This window comes from Euprymna scolopes, chromosome 28 (assembly GCF_053919585.1).
Source record: "Euprymna scolopes isolate OS-2025 chromosome 28, ASM5391958v1, whole genome shotgun sequence".
NCBI classification, from domain to species: Eukaryota; Metazoa; Mollusca; class Cephalopoda; order Sepiida; family Sepiolidae; genus Euprymna; species Euprymna scolopes.
Genome location: NC_136509.1, coordinates 11,309,838 through 11,334,233, shown reverse-complemented (window position 1 = coordinate 11,334,233; position 24,396 = coordinate 11,309,838). Strand labels below are relative to the sequence as shown.

The 24,396-nt window shown below is 35.7% G+C and overlaps 1 protein-coding gene across 4 annotated transcripts in view; it reads left to right on the top strand.

Moving 5' to 3' along the window:
• Window positions 1-24,396, top strand: part of LOC145249455 (uncharacterized) — a 146,593-nt gene that overhangs the window by 94,199 nt on the left and 27,998 nt on the right. For all 4 annotated transcript variants that reach the window (XR_013863533.1, XR_013863531.1, XR_013863532.1 and 1 more), the window contains exons 5-9: window positions 10,253-10,390; window positions 15,582-15,667; window positions 17,730-17,884; window positions 20,499-20,858; window positions 22,831-22,941. Coding sequence is in view for 1 of the 4 variants with exons in the window: in XM_080111021.1 (XP_079967147.1) it covers window positions 10,253-10,390; window positions 15,582-15,667; window positions 17,730-17,884; window positions 20,499-20,858; window positions 22,831-22,941 (850 nt within the window). In the remaining 3 variants the exon portion in view is untranslated. The remainder of the gene's footprint in view (window positions 1-10,252; window positions 10,391-15,581; window positions 15,668-17,729; window positions 17,885-20,498; window positions 20,859-22,830; window positions 22,942-24,396) is intronic.

Genomic DNA, 24,396 nt, shown 5'->3' with positions numbered 1-24,396 from the left:
GATGTAGATCAGGAAGAGAGCTGGGCCCAGGATGGACTCCTGAGGGACTCCAGCATTAATACTGTGGGCCTCTGATTTCTGCCCATCAACCACTACTCTTATGAACCTATCGAGGAGAAATGATTTAATGATTGAGAAAACATTTCCAGTTATACCATAGCTGGAAATCTTGTGAAGTAGGCCCTTATGCCATACCTTGTCGAAGGCTTTTGATATGTCAAGAACAATTGCCCTGAAAAGGAAACCTTTGTCAAGAGATTCACTAATCTTGTGGGATATAACCGTCAGCACATCTGCTGTAGATCTTGCAGAGCGGAAACCATATTGCATGTCACTAAGAAGGTTGTTTCTGTTGAGGTGGTTGACTACTTCTTTATTTAATATGGATTCCAACATGACACACAGGAGAATTATTGGTGTGTACTGAGAGGGAGATGACTTTTCACCTGTATTCTTAAATACAGGGCATACTGATGAGGTTTTCCAGGGTGTTGGAAAGCACTTCTCCTTAAGGCAACGCTTAAACAGTTTTGTAAGTATGGGGGCAAGTTCTGGTTGGAGCTTTTTCAGCACTATAACTGGAATGACATCAGGGCCAGTTGCTTTACTGGAATCAAGGTTCTTGATCAGCTTGGCAACCTCATGCACAGATAGTTGTATGTTGCATAGCGTGTTGTCTGTTATAGGAGGAAATACAGGGAGTTGATGGTCATTGTCGCATAGGGTAGAATTAGCTGCAAAGTTCTTGGCAAATAATCTGGCCTTGTCTGATGCTGACGAGATGACCTCAGGTCCATTGATGATAGTTGGGATAGAACGCACACTTCTGTTCAAGATCCTGTTTGCTATTTGCCAGAACTGGTGGGAACCAAGCCGCTGCTCAGCTACTTTGGATTTAACAGACTGGGCATATAGCTCCCTTGCATGTTTTATTACTCTTTTACAGTGGTTGCTGGTAGTCCTGAAAGCAGCTTTTGTCTCAGTACATCTATTACGTTGGTAGCTATGGAAAAAGTGATTTCTGTGCGCGATGGCAGCAGCACATTCAGGGGAGAACCATGGCTGGCTGTTAGGTTTTTGCTGGAATTTTTTAGATGGTATGAATCGGTCTATGCCTACAAATTAACCATTCTGTCAAGTCTGATACTATAGAGGACACATCCTTTTTAAACATGGAATGCAAAGGTAGGTCAGATATGAATGTACGGAAGCTATCCCAGTCAGCCATAGAGTATCGATATACAGTACGGTGTAGAGGTATGTCTGAAAACTTATTACATTTCATTTTTATCTTAACTGTTACAACAGAGTGGTCGGAGGATTCCAGAGGAGATAGAACAGAACCTGAACACAGCTCAGGGGAAGTTGTGAGAAAAAGGTTTAGAAGGCTTGCATATTGACCGGATGTATCGGGCACGTGGGTGGGTTCGTGAACAATTTGAGTGAGGTCCTAGGCAATGGCAAAATCATGGTTTTATTTGAGTGGGTCAGCCATTCCACATTATGGACATTGAAGTCACCGCAAATGTGAATGTTAGCCGAAGGATGAGCAGACAGAATGTGGTCAATTTTCTCAGATATGCTCTTAAAGATAGTAACACCACTGTTGTGAGGGCGATAGAGGGCAAATATAAATGCAGTGGTGTAAGCTAGTGCAACCCGAAAGCACATATAAGGTAAATTAGGGTCTTCTCTGGAGATATCCCTACCACATGGAAAGCCATCTTTAATGTAGTACATATTCCGTGCCCATGACGATTTTGGGGGTCAGATTTTGATGTTAAGTTGGAGTATCCTTTAATTATGAATTCGTCTAGAGAAGTGGTTGGCCTTATGCCAGTTTCACTTAGAAAGAATATGTCCGGTTTCGTCTCCTGTAATTGTGTTTCAACCTCTGGAAGGTTGGAACGGAGACCCCTGATGTTGGAGAAGGAGACCTGGTAGTAGGGGTCTACGTTGGTGGATGGGGTTCTAGGTTTATTCGTGTTTCTTTTTTGGAGATTTGTCATGATTGGGGTTTGTGGAGCAGGTCGGTAGACTTGATTGGAGCAGGACAGAGAGGGAAAATAAGTGAGAAAAAGACAGGAATTTTTTTTTTTTTTTTTTGTGGCACATAAGGTAAAGCTGTAACAATTACCCACTAGTATGGCATCGAGAGGCCCTACCAGAAACTACTGTATGGTCCAGAATCCATTCACCAAATGGCAGTACAGCAGCCCCGGTACTTTGCACCTGCTGATGGGACAGCCTCCTTAGTGGTTAATCCAAGGTTCGGGTCCCTGACTATCAGGCGGGTAACGTCAGCCCAGATGAAACATTTACCTTCAGCACCCTTACTAGTGACATGACCACAAGGATAGACATAGAAACAGAAATTTTCCAACATCTCAGGCTACTCTTTACAAAGTACTACCGACCTAGAAAGCAGCATTTTCTTCACCCTTTGTCAGAAAAATCACTCATTGGAAATGAGGACTGAAGGACAAAAAAGGAGAAGCGAGAGTTACTGGAGCTGCCGATAACACATTCACATGCATTATCTACTCTCCATTGAATGATAAATAAATAAATAAATAAACTAAAATAAAATAAAAGGTGAGAAAGACTTATTAATATCTACTTAGTATAAGTCCGTTGCCCCATTCACGTCTTAGGATAGTACTTGAAGATAGTCTCCCCTCCCATGTTAATGCATGGATGCTTTTTGTCTTTATCTAGGTTGAGCTGGGATGTTCGACCGTTCCAGCTCCACCCCATAATAAATATGCTATAATGGAACTTTTATCAAATTGAAAAAGTCTGGTTATTTTTAACTCGTTTAAAAAGCTGGTTAAGAAGTAATACCTTTAGGGTTATGTATTAACTTTAGCTAGAAGTAATGCATACTTTAGGAGAAAAAAAAAAATACAAAAAAGCCGCGTGTTTTTGAGTTCAGATAATATGCAAATATAATTTGGAAAATGTTCAATTTCATGGGAGACTTTTTTTTTTTTTTTTTTTTTTTGTCGTCGTTTTAAATATAAGAAAATGTATTGGTTAATAATAGTATTTTTGACCAAAAAAGATTTAGAAAGATAAGAAAACAAGACAAATATTTAGGATTAAAGTCAAACCTATAATAAGAAAAAAGAAAAAAAGAAAAAATAAAGAACTAGACATATTAGTGTTTTTAGATTAGTAGGCTGCAAAAGTTACGAACAGAAAAGTTTCTTAGCTTTTGGGACCGTAGCGTTCGACTTAGCTTGGATACACCTGAAGAAGATCGGAGATTTTGTCGAATTCGAGAATATTTATCAAACTCGTGAATTTCGAGCCTTTATTTACTTCCCGAGTTGGACGAGATACACCTGAAGAAGGTCGGAGATTATGTCGACCGAAATGTTGTGAAAATCACGCTCAAGATGAGAACAGTAGTCCGGTTAATCGAAATATGAATAATCATTCCTCATCTCAAAAATTCAGAAATCTCAATAAATAGGAAGTTGTTTACCAATGAAGAGAAAAGGAAGCTGAAATCCATATATTAATACCGTAGTACGTTTAACGTACATGTGTCACGGTCTCTAGATTATAAATTATTTGATTGGAAAAACCTATTTATTAAAAAAGAGGACAAGGTGACAACGTACCACAAACATTAATATATAGATATATTAACTTAATATTCGCAGTATACTGCCACCCTTTACCCTCCCTTCTAATAAATAGAATCTTCCAATCACTGAAGACTCAATGTTAAAAATAAAATTAAAAAAAATAAAATAAAAAATAAAGGTAAATTATGTTTCATTTAGCCTGTACATGAAATTAAAATATACTTTCTTGGACTTCTGGGTAGGATCCCAGGGTAGTATCTGTTCTGTCTAAAAATGGTCTGTGTTTCCATTTGTTCAAACAATGGAAATGTCATAGACTTCTACAATGATATTGGAGATAAACCGTAATAACCAGATATATTCTGACACTACATTAACCAGATTACTTAAATACTTTTACAGTTTTAACAAAAGGATTACAATATCACGGGGTTTCATTGATGTTTAATGTCCACAGAATGCTCAGCAACAATATATTGCATATGAAAAATGCCACTGTGGAATTTCCACAGCTCCTGCTAGTAATATTATTAAGCAAGGTAAGGCAGTTATTTTAGGACAAAAGACTGAACAAAGGATCGGTCAATATATTTTAGAGTTAGTGTGTGGACTACTTTTAGGTGTGGCCATAAATTTTGTGACCCTTTATTTTTTTTACAATGGCTAGGAGTATTTTGCGACGGTCGGCAATGGTTAGAAGTCGGCAGTAAGAAGCTGTTGACGACAGTTGTAAGCTGGACACTGTCAAAGACAGATTGTGGCTTGGAATCAATGGAGAAATGATTAACTGTGAGAACAAAATTCAAAATAACCTTTTCCGTTTCTGAATGACAGTTTTGACATTAGTGACGGCATGTGGGGTAGGGGTTGATGTGTGGAGAAAATGTCACTTCCTGTTGTCGTGGTTGCTCTCTTTCACCATTGTCTGCCAACTCTTTTATTAGCCCAGATGACGTTGACATTCCAACATGCACTGTCTTGAAATGTGCGTCAAACTCGCTGACCCAATCTTTGGGGATTCTATGTTCTACATTTTTACCTCCTTTGACATCATTCCTGGTCATCCGCATCCAAGTTTGTGACCGACTTTCTTTTTGACATAATTCCAAACAGCAATACATGGAATGTGTCGGAGTCTGTGTTTTGTATGTTTGTTTTTTTTATATACTTTTGAACCTGTGTGCCCCCCCCCCCTCCTCTTAGAGCCATGAATCAGAGAGACAATGGCATGGCCATAAGTAGAGAAAAGATGGAAAAAAAAAAAGATCATGGAAACAACGTTAGGGGTCAGCAATGTTGACGAGTAGGAGACACATACTTTTATCACAGCAGAAACCATTGTAAGCCTTCAGATGATCAAACAAGTCTATGTAGTGTTGGATGCATCATGGTTGCTGATCTTTGAATAATTTCCCTCATTTGAGCAACGGAGAATGCAAAGAGGCACATTTATGATACATAGCATCGTCAACGAGAATGTAAATTTCCAGGATTGTTTTTTTTGAGATTAGGATGATCCGTATTGTTTGGACTATTCAGATTACATGAGTGTTATTTTCACAATGTTTCGGTTAATGTAACCTTTGACCTTCTTCAGGTGTATGTTGTCAAACTAGGGAATCTGCACAAAATTTCTGCAAGGACCCATGGCATAGTGGATAAAATACTTGATAAGTCAGTTGTAAGTTACATTCTTGAAGGTTCAATCTTCGGTGCGGCCGACACTGAAAAATACTATTGCGAATTACTTAGGACTTCTACTGAGTCATGAGAGAGCGAGAGCATGTTACCTCTGTGAATAGATTCTCAAGTTCGACAAAGATTTCCCGTGTTCAAAAAGATACACCTAAAAAAAGGTCGGAAGTTACAATGACTGAAACGTTGTGAAAATAACACTCGAGATGAGAACAGTAGTCTAGATAATATAGACCAGGAGTTGTTCAGTCCAGTACCAGGTCTGTGAAAGGATCTCCCACTCGGGTCAGCAATTGACCTCTGGCCTCATCGAAACTGTTGGTCGTGATAGTCTATTCTGCCGGGAGGTCCTCACATGAGTTCTCAGCGTCTCAGCTCCGTGTTGATTTCTGTTGAAAAGCAAAAAATCTTCGCATGCACACCAGAAAAAGAAAGACAGACTCAGGGTTTCTAACTACGAAAAAAGTTAATTTCATGAAAGTTCAAGTTTTCACATATATACAACGTTCAGTTCGATTACACCAGAAAATATCAAGATTTTCCAAAAATCTTATTCTTCGTTCTCACGATGGCGGTCAGGATGGATGGAGGGGGTGTGGTGTTTTCTGGGATTTCTCTCGAAATTTGGTTTCAATCTGTCTCGTTCAACCCGAGTGCTCGCTCTTATACTAAGGTGACGGGGTGTCTGCCGATCTGATAAACCAATCAGGGTTCGAGACGTTTTCTAGGAAATCCCCGGATACGTTTTGCGTGTGTACAGATCAGCAATTCGTCCGCAGTTTGTAAATCTGGAACCAAAATGAAATCCTTTTTACACGACCTCAAAGGGTTAATTTCTCTACTCAGAAACCCAGAACGTCTGAGCCGGGGTTCCTCAGGCCAGACGAATGTCATCGCTCCTTATTTTGACATTTTCTATCATTGTTTAAACAATAAAAATGTTTGTCATTATCCCAAACAATAAAAATGTTTTGTTTTTTTTAAACAAAAACTCGTCCCTTTCTGTCTGGGATTCAATTAACGTCTAACAGACAATCTCAGCATATTTACCCGGTCTTACTCAGGGTTTTAGGGGATTTTAACCTCCCCAATGGGGAGCAGTATTGCTCCTCAAGACGATCACGTCATAGTCATACAATTGACAGGACCCAGCAAAAGATGTACCTTAAGTGCCTTTGCCTAAGAAAAAAGGCAGTATTCTGTTTTGTGGAATAACCTGTTAGAGATAGTGACTATATTGATCACATCCAGGTTTAAATTCACCTTTGTGAACATTTAGACAGTAAATATACATATTTTTTTACATGACTAATTATAAGCAGTCTAAAGAAAGATGCTATCTGTCCGATATTTTAGAACCTCTATCATGAAGGGGTGGGATTTTGCTGTCAGGTGGGCTGGAGGTATTTAAATTTGGGGAGGGTATAAATGCAGTAAGGTCATTAGTGTACATTCCACGGAAATACTTGTAAAATATGCACAGATGCAGTAATGTGATAGGGTCTTGAGCGGACAATACGAGACCTATAACATTAGAAATTCTCTTTTGCACCAGGTCAAAGACAGACAGGTTGCTAGTTTGTGCACTAACCCCTGATATGACGAAAGTACTCCATGCATGGGTGAAGTTCAAAGAGTTATAGGATAGTGGCTGATGTGAGGTGTCTAGCTCGGTAGCGGGATTCAACCTTTTATGCAGCAGACTTGGCAATATTTTTTATGCATTTATTCTGACTTGTGTTGCCTGAAAATATCACGTTGAAGAGTTTGAACATTAATCTTTTGGGAAGTGTGCTATTGACCATAATAATTAGTGGTTGGAAAGGTTTTTTTTTTTTTTTTTATAGTTGTTAATGGAAAAGAGCTTTGTCTTAGCATTAAATGTACCCCCCCCCCTTTTTTTTTTTTTTTTTTTTTTTTTTTTTTTTTTGGCCAATTCGACAAATCTGAAGGATCGTGTGATGCTTTTAACTTCCACTTAACTGCTAGGGGTTATCCTTCTGATCTGTCAGTCTGCATACTCAAACTTTTGATGGAACATAAATTAAAAAGACCAAAAAGAAAACGAGGGTATAATAAATCCAAACAATATAAGTTTCTATTCCAAAAATTTTCCTTCTATTTAGAAAGCCTAAACTGTTGTTATATATGGGCTGGTCACATTGTGCATATGGATGGTGGTCGCCTGCCAAAGCAATTATTTTATCGTGAAATGTGAGAAAGAAAGAAGTGCATCAAAATCGAAGATTTCAAGACCCAATAAAACAATCGGAATTATATGTAGACCAATGGAAAAAAAATGGCTTTAGATAGAAGTGGGAGAAACTGATTTTTGAGAGTATAGAATCCTTTAAGAAAAGTCTCATAAAGTACAGCGCTTACAAATGAGTCACAAATGCGAACAAGGTTCAGCGCGGAGTCGACAAAGTCACCACACTGTGACATATGCAGAAAATTATATCTCTTGCTGGCTTTAAAGCCATTTGTGCTGATGTGCAAAACCTGTCTTACACCTTAATAATGATGCTGCAAGCAAAATGGATTGGGTGTGCCAATTCTGTGGCAAAATCTATCGCAGTTTGGCTGGCATGAATAACCACTTGCGCACACATCCAATACAAGGGGAGGGGGCAGAGGACATGAAATCAAGCAAGTGGTCACGCTGAAGACAGCAACCCTCTCTCTCTCTCTCATATATATATATAAATAAAAATGAAATAATGGTCTGAAGTCAGAACAAGAGAAAACAATGGGCAGGTAAATATTCAGCTGTAGCTTTTGTCCACTTCAAAAAAAAAAAAAAATGCTAAGGCGAATGCCCCTGATCTTTTTCTCATAGCAGCAGAGCAACAAAACTTGTTGCAATTATTAGTCTTTATCTGCATGGAACCATCTAGAATTATGCATTTCTCCCATCGTTTAATGCAGCTCTGGAGTCAGTTTTTGTAAAACACCCTCAAATGGTCTCCCAATCACGACATGACTTTGGAAATCAAGGCTGTATCACTTTCCTTTCAGAAACAACTTCATGGCTGGAAAAAAATGAAAATCAGAGAGTGCAAGGTTGGGAGAATAGTGTGGATAGGGAAGGATTTCATAGTCACATGACCATATTTCAGATCTGGCGACCGGCACATTGCGGAGCATTCTTTTGCAAAAGGAGATACCTTTGTTGACTTGCCCTGCTTCTTGATTTTGAGAATTTCTTTTAATTTCCTCAAAAGTGAAGCATAATAGGCTCTTGTAATTGTGGTGCGTTTGCCAAGAAATCTGTTTTTACTATTCCGTCTTGATCACAGAAGACTGAACATGACCTTGTCAGTAAAGGGCTGCAACCTCTTTCCCACAAAAGGGACGTTGATAACCTGTCTCTGCTCTATCATTATTTTCGTGACAAGTGATAGTCTGAGCTTGATTCTATGCCCCATTTCCTCTGCCAAACTTTCACAAAAACACTTGTCTAGTTAAAACCATTATCAACAATTTCCCCCAGTCTCTCTATGCCCAAATATTAACATGGATTCCATGAACCAAGCTTCTTTCCTAGAACTATCCTCCTGTGGAACTCTGTTCTGCTGGCCTGGTAGAACAACTCAACCATTTTTCCAGCAACCTTGGCAACAGATTTGATGTAAGTCTTCCATCTCAGGTCAGGTCTAAGTAGGATGCTTCATCGAGATGAGAGGCATTCATATCAATTGGGGCGAAGTCATATCAGATGGTTTCAACTGAATAAAAAGTTTCTATGCTTTTGACCTCAAAAGTATCTCTTTTTCTCAGACAAAGTGACACCCATTGCCCATTTTGCTGAAATATATTGTCATTTGGTGTAGTCCATACAACAAAACCACTTGAAAACGACGGGCCGTTTTATCATGGCACATAAAACCTTACTGACAATGTATTCTTTGGAATGAGCATAAATTCCAGAAGATCTCAAGTAGGCTGATTTTTCACAATGCACCTTGTATCTTAGAAGGCATTATTTCAAAATTGCCAGATAATTTCTTGGGTGGTCTTTTCTCTTAGCTAAATATTTTCCCCACTAGCAGGACTTGTAGAAATTTCATGGAATGAGAAAGATATTGAATCAATAAATGGCTGATATTTTTCTAGATGGTGCAAAAAAATTAGGTTTTTTTTTTGGGGGGGGGGGGAGCAAACAATAGCAAGTAGCAAATATTTTTAACATTTCTATGAAAATAGTGTCCATTGTATTTTAAATGTAGAACTGACCCAAATGATATAAATTAATTAGTACTAATAAATACTCGGTAATATTGTGCTACATAGTTCAATGCAGGTAATAAAATCACATTGTAAGAGACAATCTTTAATTTACTTCTTCAGTCCAGCACCTCTTAGCAGACAATGCCCCCCCCCCAGTTTCTTTTGAATGTTCATTTTTTTTATTTATTTAACGTTTTGCTGACTTCTTTCTTTAGTGAAAAATCACTGCATGTCGAAATTACTAGGAGTTACTTTCTCACAGCATTATAGCAGTGGTCATATGTTATAATGATATTCGAAAACGAGGTTACATGAAAATGAGGTCGCTCTTATATTCTTGTCCAGAGTTGTTGGATTGGCCTATTTAAAGCCAAATTTCACGAATTTGGCCATTTTTTTTTTTGCCTTTTTTTTTTTTTTTTCAAAGTGTAACAAATGGACCTGGGAAAGAACAATCAGAATATAAAGATGGCAGTTCTATGCATCCCGCTAAATTTTAAGTAATTCTTAATTGTATACAATTATCCAAATGATACAAAACTATTTTTAATTTTATTTCTGTGTTTGTGTCATATACAGAAGTTAAATGTTTTGCTGTTTCGCTTGTGTTGTTTACTAAGAACAGATTGTCATCAACCGCACATTGAGATATATATATATATTATACTTAATGTACCAACAGGTTTCTGTTTATTTTCACGTAACATACCTGATTATGTTTGTCTGCATAGGTTCCGAAGGTTTTCCAGAAGACGCTCCAGAAGCAGATCCTCATCCACCTCAAGTTCTCATTCAAGACGTCGACGGAGTCCGATAAAATCTGACCCTCCCTTGGCTATTGATAAAGTTAAACTACATGATATTGCAGTGTGAGTCAAAAACATTTTTATTTTTTTATTTTATTATATTTATTTATTTATTTATTCATTTTTTTTGATAAAATAAAATCTTTCATTTATTTGAAAATATCTTGAATTTTAAGGTATTTAGGCACATGGTTACAATAGCAGAGTGTGAATCATTAATCGGTCAGTTAAAAAAGAAAATTGCTTCCATTTTTATGTGCGTTCGTTATGATACAAGTCTCTCAGTTGTTTGGTGGTTAGTGTAGTATATCTTCATTCGCTATCCTCTCAGGCTAGCAAAAATGTACGACTGGAATGAGCATATACTTGCTAGTATGTATATGTGTGTGTGTGTATATATATATATATATATATATATATATATTGGTAAAAAAAACAAAAAAAAACATTTTCAAACTAATGAAATATATTCAAATTTGCTTACATTTGTATATATAGTGTCCTTCAGTTTTACTGCTTTGGGATGAATTTTGCTCAGGGATTTTCTTTGCTTGATTGTCTCTCCTGTGTCCTTGCCAAGCCACGAATATATATATATATATATATATATGGAGAATCCTAGAGTGGATGAAACTCGGAATATTCAGTGTAGCTTAATCGACATATATATTTTATAACTTACTAACTAGCTCTACCTGTGTATTGAGCACTGTTGAAGTAAATACTTAAAGTTTACGCATAAATTTATACTTTCGTATATTAATTTATGTGAGTAAATGAAGTAGTTATATATATTTTATTTATATTTAAATAAACCATTTTTAATGTCGCTATACTATCATGACAATGTTTCGATCAGTTATAAATAACTAATGCCCTTGTTAGGTGACACAATTCAGTTTTAAAAGTTCAACCCGTGTATGTATATATATATATGTATGTATGTATGTATATATATGTATGTATATGTATATATATATATATATATACACACACACACACACACAAGGGTCATTCCAATCCTATTTTATTTAACTAAAAAAAAGGTTAAGAAGCTATGAATACGGGGGTGACATCATTAAAAGGAGTGACTTTTTGTGCTCCAGAATTTATTTTTCTACACAGTCACTTTTGCACATGAAATGATGGCTGTATATAAAGTGAATTTTGTCACTCACATCTGTCACCACTCTGAAATCGATGAACTTTATCTCCTAACTGGGCTGACATCAACTGCATGAGCTTCGTAAACATTCAACAGGCATACGTGAATGTTGATCAGTTCAATTTTTTTCAGCATGGATGAATTCCATGCTGCATCTGGTCCTGGATATGACCTTAAACTATATCCAGTGGTGAGGCCCCAGCTTGTGGGCTTTGGGGAGTGTGGAGCCACGCTTTAATTACCATTGCTCCCAGGTCCACTCTGACCCGGAGTGGTAGTACCTGTTAGGGTTCCAATTATGGGTTAAATAGAAACCGACTTGAAAACAACAAATATATTCTATTAAAAATTTTTTCTTCAAAATCTTTGGATTCGGCATTAAATAACCCAAAAAGGATTGATATGCCGTAAAACAACCAACCAACCAACCATGCTGCATCTCTGTCTCTGACATGTCTATGATGGGTTCCTTTTTTTTTTTTTTTTTTTTTTTTAAACAGTATCACACCATCATTATCTGCAACAGAAAGATGAAACTTTCAAGCCTTGAATTCATAAGTTAAATCATCATAACACTCCCCTCTGATCCATTCGAGCAGAATAAAAAAAAAAAATAGGAGGCATTACTTTTGGAACACCCCTCATATACAGTGTCTGTAGGTATTTAATAATTATTATAGTAAATAATTATATATTTTCATTACTTTAATCCATGCAGTTATCAGAGATTCACTTTAAACAATTAAATTTATTATCGAACAAGCTGTGCAAGTGTGAGTTAACTATATATATATATATATATATATATATATATATATATATATATACTAACAGGCTGCGTGGCATTGCTTGATCATAAAATACACGTAAATATGATAGTATAATTCATGCAGATTAATTATTACTATTGATTATTATATTGAACCTAATATATGGTAGTGTGATCAAAACTAAAATGACTTGCGTGCTGTCAGCTATAACTGAAACCAAAATATACAACTCTCCACCCTTATTCCTTAGCCTCTGAGCCACTCTCATATGCATATATACATATATATGTATTCCACATACAGTTTCACAGCTCATCATATATATATACATATATATATATATATATAAGGAGGTATATTTGGCAAAAAACAGAAAAAAGTGCTCAATACATTAGTAGGGCTAAATGTTTTTATTATTTCAATCATTACAAGTTGTTTCAATCGACAGGACAATAAAATTATCCTACCAATCTCATCAGACAATCCAATCCAAAACCAAACCAAAAGATTTTGGCTTGGATTGTCTGAGATCGGTAGTATAATTTGATTGTCCTATTGATTGAAACAACTTGTAATGATTTAAGCAAAATCTCCAAGGTTGAAATAATATATACACTCCTATAAATTAAGGATTTTTTGTGTATTATTAGTCATATTAAAAACCCTTTTTTACTATTTATTTAAAAAGAAAATACAGCTTTGTTATATATGAGTCGTGGAATTGCATTCATTTGCAAAAGATCTGATTTGCATATTCTTTTAAACATTAATTTTAATTAATTTCCTATTAGTTTTTTCGGTTTTCTTATGGGATGATCATCTTTAGTTAACTATTATGTGTAATTATATTCATGCAGATATTCTACATGATTTATACTTGCATAATATTTGCGTAATAAGTTTATAGTAAACACAAAACTGTTTCCATATATATTTATGTATACGTATATATTTTTGTTTAAAAATTTTGCTTACCAAACTCTTCCTAGAGTTTTTGGTCTACAGACTTGAAACTTAATATAATAGGTATTTGAACTCACGTGAAACTTTATATTTGGGTTTTTGCCCAGGAAAATCGGCACAAAAGTGTGAAAATTCAAAACAAAAGAAAACAAAAACAAATTTCCAGGTGAATGTCAAACGCTGGTATTGCAAATATGTATGCATAACATAGTAGTTATTGGTTCATGTTTAAATTTTTGGCCTTGCAGCAAAACTGTCTTCATAGCTCAGTCATTAATGGCAAAGGAAAAATAAATCATAAGCTAAACGTTTTGGTTTCAATTCTTGGCCGTGGCAAGAACCAATTTACAGCCCCGTTGCTTCTTCAGCCCCCTCCCAGTCATTAAAATTTTTTTTTTTTTTTTTTTTTTTTGCAACTTTTCACTTTGAGAAAGTTTCGTCTGCTCCCTGCCATCACTTTTTTAAATTTAATCTACCTATTGGCTTTTAAAGGAAAAAAGGAAAAATTTTAAAGTGATTTTGAGATTATATTGTCTTTTATTGTCTTGAGAAAACATTTTTCTTTTTTAAGTGATGAGTGAAAAAAATAACTCAAGAAGCCTCCAGAGCACTACTGCAAGCACTAATTAAAATTAAGGAGGCCCTACTAAAAGCACTACCAAAACCAAGTTTCTAGCTCCCCTCCTCCTTTAAGTAAGGCCTGAAAAAAAATTGTCAGAATCCACAGGAGCGCTACTAAAAGTAGTAAATATGGTTATATATTTATACTAGACTACTCATGACCCGTTGGGTCAGTATGTTATATTAGCTATGGAATTCATGTATGAGCGTGACACTTGTGACGTAAAGAAAATAGTTTTTTTTTTGACATAACAGAAACATTTCTATGAAAGTATATTGAAATGAAAAATCACGGACGGATCACTCAAACATGAAAACAAATCCTCTCTATTCATGTAAAGTTACCTATTTTTCCAAATAATCACTCAAAAATCGAAAATTAAACATGATTTTCCTACGAATTGAACGCAGACGAAAGTCATTTAGCAGCAAAAACGCACATTAACCTACCGATGAGAAATATAAGAATGAAAAACCCATATTGGAATCCTTCAACCAAGTTATAGAAACTTAAAAAAAAAATTAATAAAACCTGAAGCAAAAAAATAAAACCTAAATAAATAAAATAAAATAAAACTAATAGTGAAACAGATTGGTGAATTTGTTGACACATTTACTATTCTCACAACTATTTTGTATCTAGAAATGTAAACAAAAAAAAAAAAAAAGAAGGAAGGAAAAGGGATGGATAGAGAGTAATAGTAGTAGTAGTGGCTTTACTACAATTGTTCTTATGTTTGTCAACAGGTTAAAATTGTTTAGTTGTAAGAAAATAGTGACAGTATAATTGTAATAGAGCAAAACACCCTCACTCTTCCCATTTTAAATAATAATTTCGAAATAATAACATTAATATTTCAGTGCGCAGGTCAAAATCTGCAAAAGAAGCGATTTGTGTTTATTTGTTTACGTAGTTATGGGTTAATGTTTATGCGCACATGCGCAACCGGATGTCATAAACTGGAAAGTGGGTTACATCACTCGTTACAAGGTCATTTGAGTTTTATAATTATATAGATTTAAATCAGTTTTTTCTTTTTTTTTTACTCAAAGGGGTTAAATTACATTTATTTGAGGAAAACACGTTAAAATATGTTAAAACAAAAACATTGTTGACCTTGTGTATGCTTTGAATAGCAGCAGTGGCTTTTAATATTGAACTGAAGACAAAGCGGCCATGAAATAGGTAAGCAGACAAATTTTTTGAAACCGGAAGTCACAAACTGGATGGACGATTTAAACGCCCAAGCAAGCAAGCTGATCATAATTATGTAGATTTTCTAGCCAAATATATTTATTAATTTAAACTATATATTTAACTATGGACCTAATGCGTCAATCTGCTCAATTGTATACATGCTTTAATTCAATACATATTTAACAGTCAGACCTAATATGAAAGAGAGAGTTAACGCTTAATTAGGTGTTAGCAGTTTTGCAATATTTCTTTTTTCTTATTAAGTTATCTTTTTACTGCATTATATTTCAGGGTACATAGATTATCTTTAAACTTTACGAGGAGTGTATTTTCTTTTTTCGTAGTATAGATAATTTCAGTTTGAATTGACCATTACTTTTTGTAATTCTCTAATATACTTAGCTGATGTTGGAATTTCCTTAGGATCCAAGTTGGACCTTAGTTTGAAAGCGGATGTATTTTCTCCTGTCATTCAAATTCTATTCAGATATTTCTCATATTTGTTCAATGTTTTCTCATTTGCCATCTTTATTTTAGAAAGAAATTGCTTGAATCGGGACAAGCTCCCAAAGAGGAAGTCGCTTCATTACGAGCTGGAGGAAAAACTGTCCAAGGATTAATTGGTAAGCAGTGCAGAACTATGCTTTACATAGCATCACATTTTCAATATTCTTCCCCTTAATTTTTTTCACAGCAAATCTTTTATTAATGAGCTGTATTGACTTAATTTCATCATTATTCTTTCCAAAAATTACAAGCTTGTGGAACTGTATTCCTACTAAAATGAATTCACTGTTTGAAACACTCAATAATGATTTCAGATTTACGTTAGAAAGACCAGACGAGTGTGAAATTTGTTTTTAATAAATATTGCTATTTATTAAAAATAAAATTGAAATTTTTATGACACGCATTTGGCAGATGCCAAAAGGCTGTAATCTGACATACAAACATGATTTTGACTTAACTCCAAACATTTCAAGTCATGCCAGGGATTACCACCGCCATGGCATATAAGAAGTAGAAAAAGAAAAAAAGGAACTATCCAATTTCTGGAAGATGAATATCTTATTCAAAAATTTGAAAGAAAAAAAAAAATTCAATTCTATTTTTAATAAATAGCAATATTTATTAAAAACAGTTTCACACTCGTCTGGTCTTTCTAATCATTAAATCTTGAATTAATCGATTCCTACTGTTTTCATCTTGCTTATAGCCATGGTCTTTTGTGAAACTCTCTTCATGGTCACCGTTTTCCTCCTACCTAAAACCTTGTGTGTGTGTGTGTGTTTTTTTTTTTAAAGATCAAAAGGCATTTCCTGTCTTTGCAATAATAATCTTTCTTCTTGTTAGTGCCTTACCTCAAGTGGCTTCATATCTTGTCTGGAGCAATCCCCCCCCCCCCAAAAAAAAAATATCAATAGGATTTAAAATTTTTTAATTTTATTGCATTTTTGTTTTCAATAAATATTTCATTAATCGTTAAAAAAAAAAAAGAAAAAAAGTTAATTCCACCTTCGTAGTTGTGAAAAAAAACAAAAAAAAAACAAACAGATGTAATCATAGACAAATACCTAAAAAGTACACATTTTCAAGCATTCGTTGATAAAAATGGTTTCAAAACTTTTTTTTTTTTTTTTCAGTATCAAAGACAACTTTTTAAAATAGTATTGACAACTTTTGTTTTATATTTAAATCTAATTTTTTAGTTATACTGGCAACATCTTATTCGCACAATTCAGATGCTGTTCTCATCTTGAGTATCATTTTCACAATTTTTCGCTCGATGTAATTTTCAACTGTGTTCAGGGAAAATATGCACAGAATTTCAAATGAAACTCTTCATTTAATCCACAGGGGCAACATGCTTTTGTTTCATCAGCCATGACTGAGTAGAAGACCTAAGTAATTCACAATTGTATTTTGAATGTTGCCCACACTGAGGATTGAACCTTCAACCACCAGAATAGTGTAATTTACAATTGAATTTTACCAATTAGTTCATCCACTACGTTGTGGTGCCCTGCAGATTGCTGAGTTTGACAGATTTGTAGAGGACAGTGTCACCTGTTATTGTGGTTGGCGATCTCATCCTCTATTATTAAGTAGTAGAGTGAAGTTATTTGTTGCACGGCCTCCTATGCCAAGTAATGGAGACACGAAGTATGCCGGTATATAATTAAATTCAAAGTACATTTACTTACATCATAGTGCAAGTTGTGAAAGTTTATAGTTTGTTATGATTTTGGCCTTCAGAATTCTTGATGAGAAGTCTACGTCGGTTTGGCTGTTTGTCAAAACTGGGAAATGTTTTTGTCACATCTGCCTTAGTTGAGAGGTCCAGCGAAAAGAGAAAGTATGATACAAACTGGGAAATGAAAGTACTGTATTCGCCCCCTTGTGGTAAAGAATAATATTACCAGAGTTTAAGGGCAATAATCGTGTTTGCCTTAAGGTCATCCATTTTTGTTTGTGTGTCCACTTGTGTGGAGAACTCAATTTCCATAGATTCCAGAGTTCGACAAGATACACCTGGAGAAGGGCGGAGGTTACACTGACCAAAACATGAAAATAACACTTCAGATGAGAATAGTAGTTCGGATGATCCAGATAATATGAATTATCAATCCTTATTTAAAAAACTTGAGAAGTGTATAACATGTTTGTTTTTTATTGTTTCTTCAGATTATTGTAAAAGAATTTCTCAGAAAGAACTTGAATCGGATTCTGCTGATTCCACCCAAGCACCATTGAAATCTGATGAAGAAGAGGAAAGTCCTTTCATCCATCATCCTTTCCGATTACGAGAATCCCAACCAAACATTGTGCTTAATATCAAAGTAAGATTGCCAGAATTTTTGACGACTTTTTTTTTTTTAATCTGATGGTGGTGGTGGGGTTTTCTCTAGCTATCCTTCTCTCTCATCGTTTTCATTCGGGCCAAGAATGTCAAGAACATCTTTTCTGCTTGGCATGAACCTTCTCAATTTTGTGGATCCTTCTGTTACATTGTAGGGTGACGGAAGGAGTTCTTTGATCCCCACCACAAGATACCCTATTATCTTTTCCTTAATAGGGAACAACTGAGTCTCTCTCATTGTCATATCGTAAGTTATTGCTTCAATGGCCTCTCAGCAATGGTGAAAGTAGCAGTTGTACAAATATTGTTCCGTTTGTATCTGGAATAATGGAAGCTATTCAAAATAACAAATTTTCTTTTTTTTTTTTTTTTTTTTTTTTAAAAGGAAGTCACCACTTATAAAGGCCTGGAGGCCACTTGGGGATAAGGGTTGTGTGTACAGTAGTCAATTGGACAATATCGTAGTAATCGTTAGTAATGGGGATTTGATAAAGTGTCATTACTTAAGGGGGCGGTTTATCAGGAACTTGTTTATGTTGGACTTGAAGACCTCCAAGTTGTAGTCAGGTGGGAAACAGGCAAACGGAAGAGAGTCCCACAGGCGTGCACTTCTAAGAAAGAAGCTTTTGTTCATGGAATCTACGTTTTTATTTAGGCACAGATAAAGAATGGGGAAAGTTATTGACAGTGGTTTCAGCTAGACGAGTGTTTTTAGTAAAAGATTGGCGAGGGGGGACCAGAGATTGGAGCTCAGACGAACACTTCCCATGGAAATAACAATAAAACAACGACAGGCTCGCAACGTCCCTTCTGTGGGAGAGAGGTTACAGGGAAGAGAAAAGGGCATCCTCCACTAGGCTACAAAGTCTATTTTGTACTCTGTCAAGGCAGGATAGGCTGTTTTTAGCAGCTCCTGTCCAGATATGGCAGCAGTACTCCATCCTTGGACGTACTTGGCTTTTATACAGATAGAGAATTGCATCAGTAGTGAGATATCAACTGAAGCGGTAGAAGGATCCCAGTGACCTGGGCAACAGATTTGATGTACGTGTTCCATTTCAGATCAGGAGTAAAGGTCAATCCCAAAAGCTTGTCAAAACATGGAGTCTCCCAAGATGAGAGCCATCCATTTCAATTAATGCCAGATGGGGATCAGAGCATTGATGATGTAAAGATAGAAGCTTGGTTTTGGATGCATTAAAAGTGACCAGCCACCTCTTCCCCCATTGTACCACGTGCTCAAGATCAGAGGAGAGAGAATCAGAGAGAACTTTGTCATTTCTGGCCTTTGATGTGTTGCCATAGATGGTCGTGTCATCAGCAACGAATGATTTAAGTATGTGTTTTGGTAGATCATTGATGTAGATCAGGAAGAGAGTTGGGCCCAAGATGGATCCTTGAAGGTCACCAGCATTAATACTGTGGGCTTCTGATTTAATCACTACTTATGAGCCTATCAGAGAGAAATGATTTAATAATTGAGAAACATTTCCAGTGATGCCATAGCTGGAAATCTTGTAAAGTAGGCCTTTATGCCATACCTTATCAAAGGCCTTTGATATGTCAAGAACAATTGCCCTAGAAAGGAAGCCTTTGTTGAGAGATTCACTAATCCTATGAGATATAACCGTTAGCACATCTGCTGTAAATCTAGCAGAACGGAAATCATATTGCGTGTCACTAAGAAGATTATTTCAGCTGAGGTGGTTGACTATTTTATTTAATATGGATTCCAGCAACTTACTCATGACACACAGGACTTATTGGTCTGTACTGAGAGGGAGATGACCTGTCACCTGAATTCTTAAATACTGAACATACTGATGAGGTTTTCCAGGATGTTGGGAAGCAATTCTCCTTAAGACAATGCTTAAACAGTTTTGTAAGTATGGGAGCAAGTTCTTGTTGAAGCTTTTTCAACACTATAATTGGAATGCTGTCAGGGCCAGTTGCTTTACTGGAATCAAGGTTCTTGATTAGCTTGGCGACATCACGTACAGATATTTGTATGCTGCATAGCGTGTTGTCTGTTATAGGAGGAAATACGGGGAGTTGTTGGCCTTGGTCGCAGAGGGTAGAGTTAGCTGCAAAGTATTTTGGCAAATAATTTGGCCTTGTCTGATGCTGACGTGATGACAGGTCCATTGATGATAGTTGGGATAGAATGCACGCTTCTGTTTAGGATCCTGTTTGCTATTTGCCAAAGCTGGTGGGAACCAAGCTGCTGCTCAGCTACTTTGGATTTAATTCTGGGGAGAACCATGGCTGGCTGTTAGGTTTTTGTTGGAATTTTTTGGATAGTATGAATCGGTCTATACCTACAATCAACCATTCGGTCAGGTCTGATACTATGGAGGACAATTCCATTATTTTGCTCCGATGATACGACCAAACACTTCATTCGACAGACTGATGACACTGCCAAACACCTCATTTGACAAACATTTTAGTATTTTTTTTTTTATTTTAAGCAAATTTTTTGTTCAAACTAATCACTTTTTCACATTCCAAATGTTCAATCTTAGATCTTTAAAAATAATTTTTTTCCCATCAGTTTTGTCTCTGCTTTCTAAGTTTTTGTTTTCTTTTATTAGAATGCTAAACCGTTGCCGTTGTTGACCCCACAAGAAAAACTAATACAATCATCGACACTTCGACTCCAGTTCCCAGTCTCCAGTGGCAGCCAGCATCGTGCAAAGGAATCGGAATGGGTTCCTGTGCCGAAAAATACTGCTTCATCCACATTGGTTACTACAGAAAATTCCGTTTCTTCAGCGGTAGCGTCCAGCCGTACTACAACAGCAGCTGATGCTGGGATTGCCTCAGATGTGTCTGGCTCTGTCTCAGAGGCGGCGGGCGCCGGAACTAATGTCGCAACAACTGGATTACAGTCGGTAGAGAACACTGAGGACACTTATAATACTGACAGTGTATTTCCCGAGTTTACCCAACAGGTAAGATAATTATGTAAAGGCTAGAGAATTGGAATCGTTGCTTTCATTTTTGTTTATCTATGGCCACTGAATTTTTCTGCATTTAATAATTATTATTGGTCCCTTGACAAAGGAGGGATTGGACCTAGGGTAGTTGTACAGTTTAACCAAGACATTAAAAAAATGAAAATATTGAAGAAAGGTTATATTGTACGTATCTGTTTTTGACTGAAGATCTCCAAAAAAATTTTTTATTTAATTTGATCGAGTATTTTTTTTTTTTTTACATCGGAAAAACACGTTTTTATAAGAGCGCGTTGAGGTCAGCCGTTATGGAAATTTTTAACACGCCACGGGGAGATAACTCCATGTAAAGCGCCGACACTTCTTCCTCATCTTTATTATTAGCTTTTCTTTCTAAAAATCGAACCTTTTGCTCGGTATCATAACAAATTGTTTTTTCGTTGTAAAAAAAAATCTACTTGATGAAATTAAGTGAAATTTTTTTTTTCAGAGAACTTCGTTCCATAACGGATACGTACAATATAACTTTTTTTCGATATTTTCATTTTTTAATATCTTCATTAAACTGTACAAGTATCGGACCTAGTCATTCACTCCCATTTGTCCATTCACATTTTTCTCAACCATGTCTTGGATTTTTCAAAAAAATTTTACACAAACATTCGTCATGCTGAAAGTAAATTTTTACCAGAACAAATTTTCTGGGATAAGTGTCCTAGGACATATTATAGGGGTAAAATTGCCGCCAAATCGTTAGTCCATTCGTTTGTTTCCACTTTTATTAATAACCATGCCTTGGATTTTTAAAAAAAAAATTTCACAAACATTAGTCATGATGAAAGTAAATTTTTCAATGGTAGAGAAGCTCAACTTATAACAATAATATAAAATAATATTTAACAAAATAACATAAAACTACTTGGTGCTTCTACACTATTGGGATGAGATTTTGCAGTCGATAAATGGAGTTTTCAAAAAAAAAAAAAAAAAAAACAATGATTTCAACTGATTTTTTGTCAATTTTAATAATTTACATTAGTAACTTCCAAATTATGCAGTCGAAATTACCTGAATATTACTGAATTATTTAAAAAAAAACAACAACTTTGTGTTAGCAGGTGAAAAATTGCCACTATCTTTGCTTAATTCGAATGGAAAATTATCTCCTTGTTGAACTGTCCTGTGTTTTATAATTGTTTTTATCAAATTCTATTTTTTTTCTTTTAATAAAAATTTTTCTACCTTATCGATTTTCGTAATTTTTGGATATAATCATCTTAAAAATATGAGGAATATGTAGATACCATTGATTTCATGTGAAATTCGGTATTACGATTTCTGAAAATCTCGGCCCAATTCTGTAGAAGCGCCAACTACTTTTAATGTCTAAACAGATTTTTAAGTTTATGTCAATATAATTAAGGATTTAATCTTCAGAAGAGTGTAAGAACTGACTGTTTGCCAATGCCTTCCCAAAATGGATCTGAAGAAGGTCAGTGGTTACATAGGCTGAAATAGTGTGAATGTGATATTATAGCCCCCCCACTCCAAATGTTGGGAAGTGGGGGAGAGAGATGAAAAGAAATATAACAAAAGAGGTAGACCAAGGATTGTTAATCAAGGTGTGATAGTTTTTTTTTTTTTTTTTTTTGGTTTTATTTTTATGCTTGTGAACCTTTGCACACCCTGCCAACAGCCAGCAATGCAGAAAAGGTGATGACACGACTAGAATTAGAATGAGAGAAGACGAAAGAAAAATCCATGGCAGACAACGTTGGAGGTCAGCGATGTTATTGAGCGGAGGACAGATGGTCTCACAGGAATATAAAAACGAAGATGAGACTAATAATTTGAATAATCCAATAGAAATAACCAATCCTTATCTAAAAAAAAAAATCTCAATCTTGAAATATTAACATTTTTGAATATATATTTTCTATTTTCATGAAATTCTAATTTCTGTTTACAGAATATTGACATTAGTCAAGCGATGACTGAGCGAATGCTTGCTGTGCAGAAACTCCAGGAAAATCCGAACGACGTTCAAGCATTAAACTTGATGTATAAAGCACAACAAGAGGTGAGGTTTTAATTTTTGTCCGTTGCTTTGTTAGGGAAGAGTCCATCAGACATATATATATATATGCAGTGTGGTGATGTATGGAAGTTATTAGTTTTTACTTGGTAGTCGCCATTTATCAAGGCTCGAAGACTATTCGAGGATAAGGGTTAATAAGCGTAAGAAGGTAGTGTAGTAATCGTTAATGGTGTAAATTGGGTAGAATTTAATTATTTATGGGGACAGCTCAACAAGAACTTGTTTATATTGGACTTGAAGGCTACCATGTTGTATTCAACCAGGAAGCAGGACAGCAGAATAGTGTTCCACAAGCGAGCAGTTTGTTTATAGTGGTTGTAGCTAGTTTAGTGTTTTTGTGAAAGTTTGGCAAAGGGAAACCATAGATTGGAGTTCAGTTGAGGATATGCGTTGCATGGCGAGAAATGATATGGGAATGATGCGATGGCTGTGCAATATTAGTCTTAGACGGGCATAAATATAATGAAGTTATTGTTTTTATTTTACAGCAACTTATCTCATGTTGGAGCTTACAGATTTTGAGATTATATAAGTCTAAACACACAGAATTTATGTCTACAGCAAAATCACAGTTGATCTAAACATGACTATTCACAATAAACCAATCAAACAGGTCACCCAATTCATTTATTTAGAGCATAGATTGACTTTCTCTAGTTACCACAAGATGACATAAAAACACAAAATTGGGCTGGGTTGGGCGGCTTTCCAAAAGCACAGCAACATTCTCCAAACAGAAAGGGTACTGAAAAGATTATTTTATATCCTCTCAGTAGTTTTATATGGCCTTGATTGTATCACATGAACTAAAACTAGCTAAACGTATTAAGGTATAATAATGTAATAAATGTATAAAGCCTTTTACTCCAATAGTTTCTTCCCCAGAACTGCGGGTCTTTGGAACTCCCTTCCGGAATTCTGCTTTCCCAACTGCAATGATATGCAGAAGTTCAAGTGTAATGTTAACAAACATCTTTCTATTCATCTCCCTTCAAAATGACCCCGCTAATTAAGTCCCTGATAGTAGCCCCCTGCTTCAAAGTGGCACTGTGCCTTGTTTGGGGTGAAAATTGAATAAAAAAAAAAAAGAAAAAAAAAAAGGTGTTTCAAATCCTATAATGTGTTTCATTACAGGACATCGCCTGATCAAAAAACCCAAAATATCCAGCCCCAATCAAGCTACTTCCCTACAGCCTCTATTTGATAAGATCAAAAGTAAAACCCTTAAACTTTTTTGGCCATGTCAAACGATCAACCACTGGCCTGTCAAAGATACTTTGAGGGTATGTTAGAAGGCAAAAGAAGCAGAGGAAAGCCAAGAAGAAGGTGGAGAGAAAATGTTTTTTTATATCTCTCAACCGTTGGGCATTCATCAACAAACTTTCCCTGGATCATAATGAATGGTAAAAAGTAAGTCACGTGGGCTTGCAATCTGCA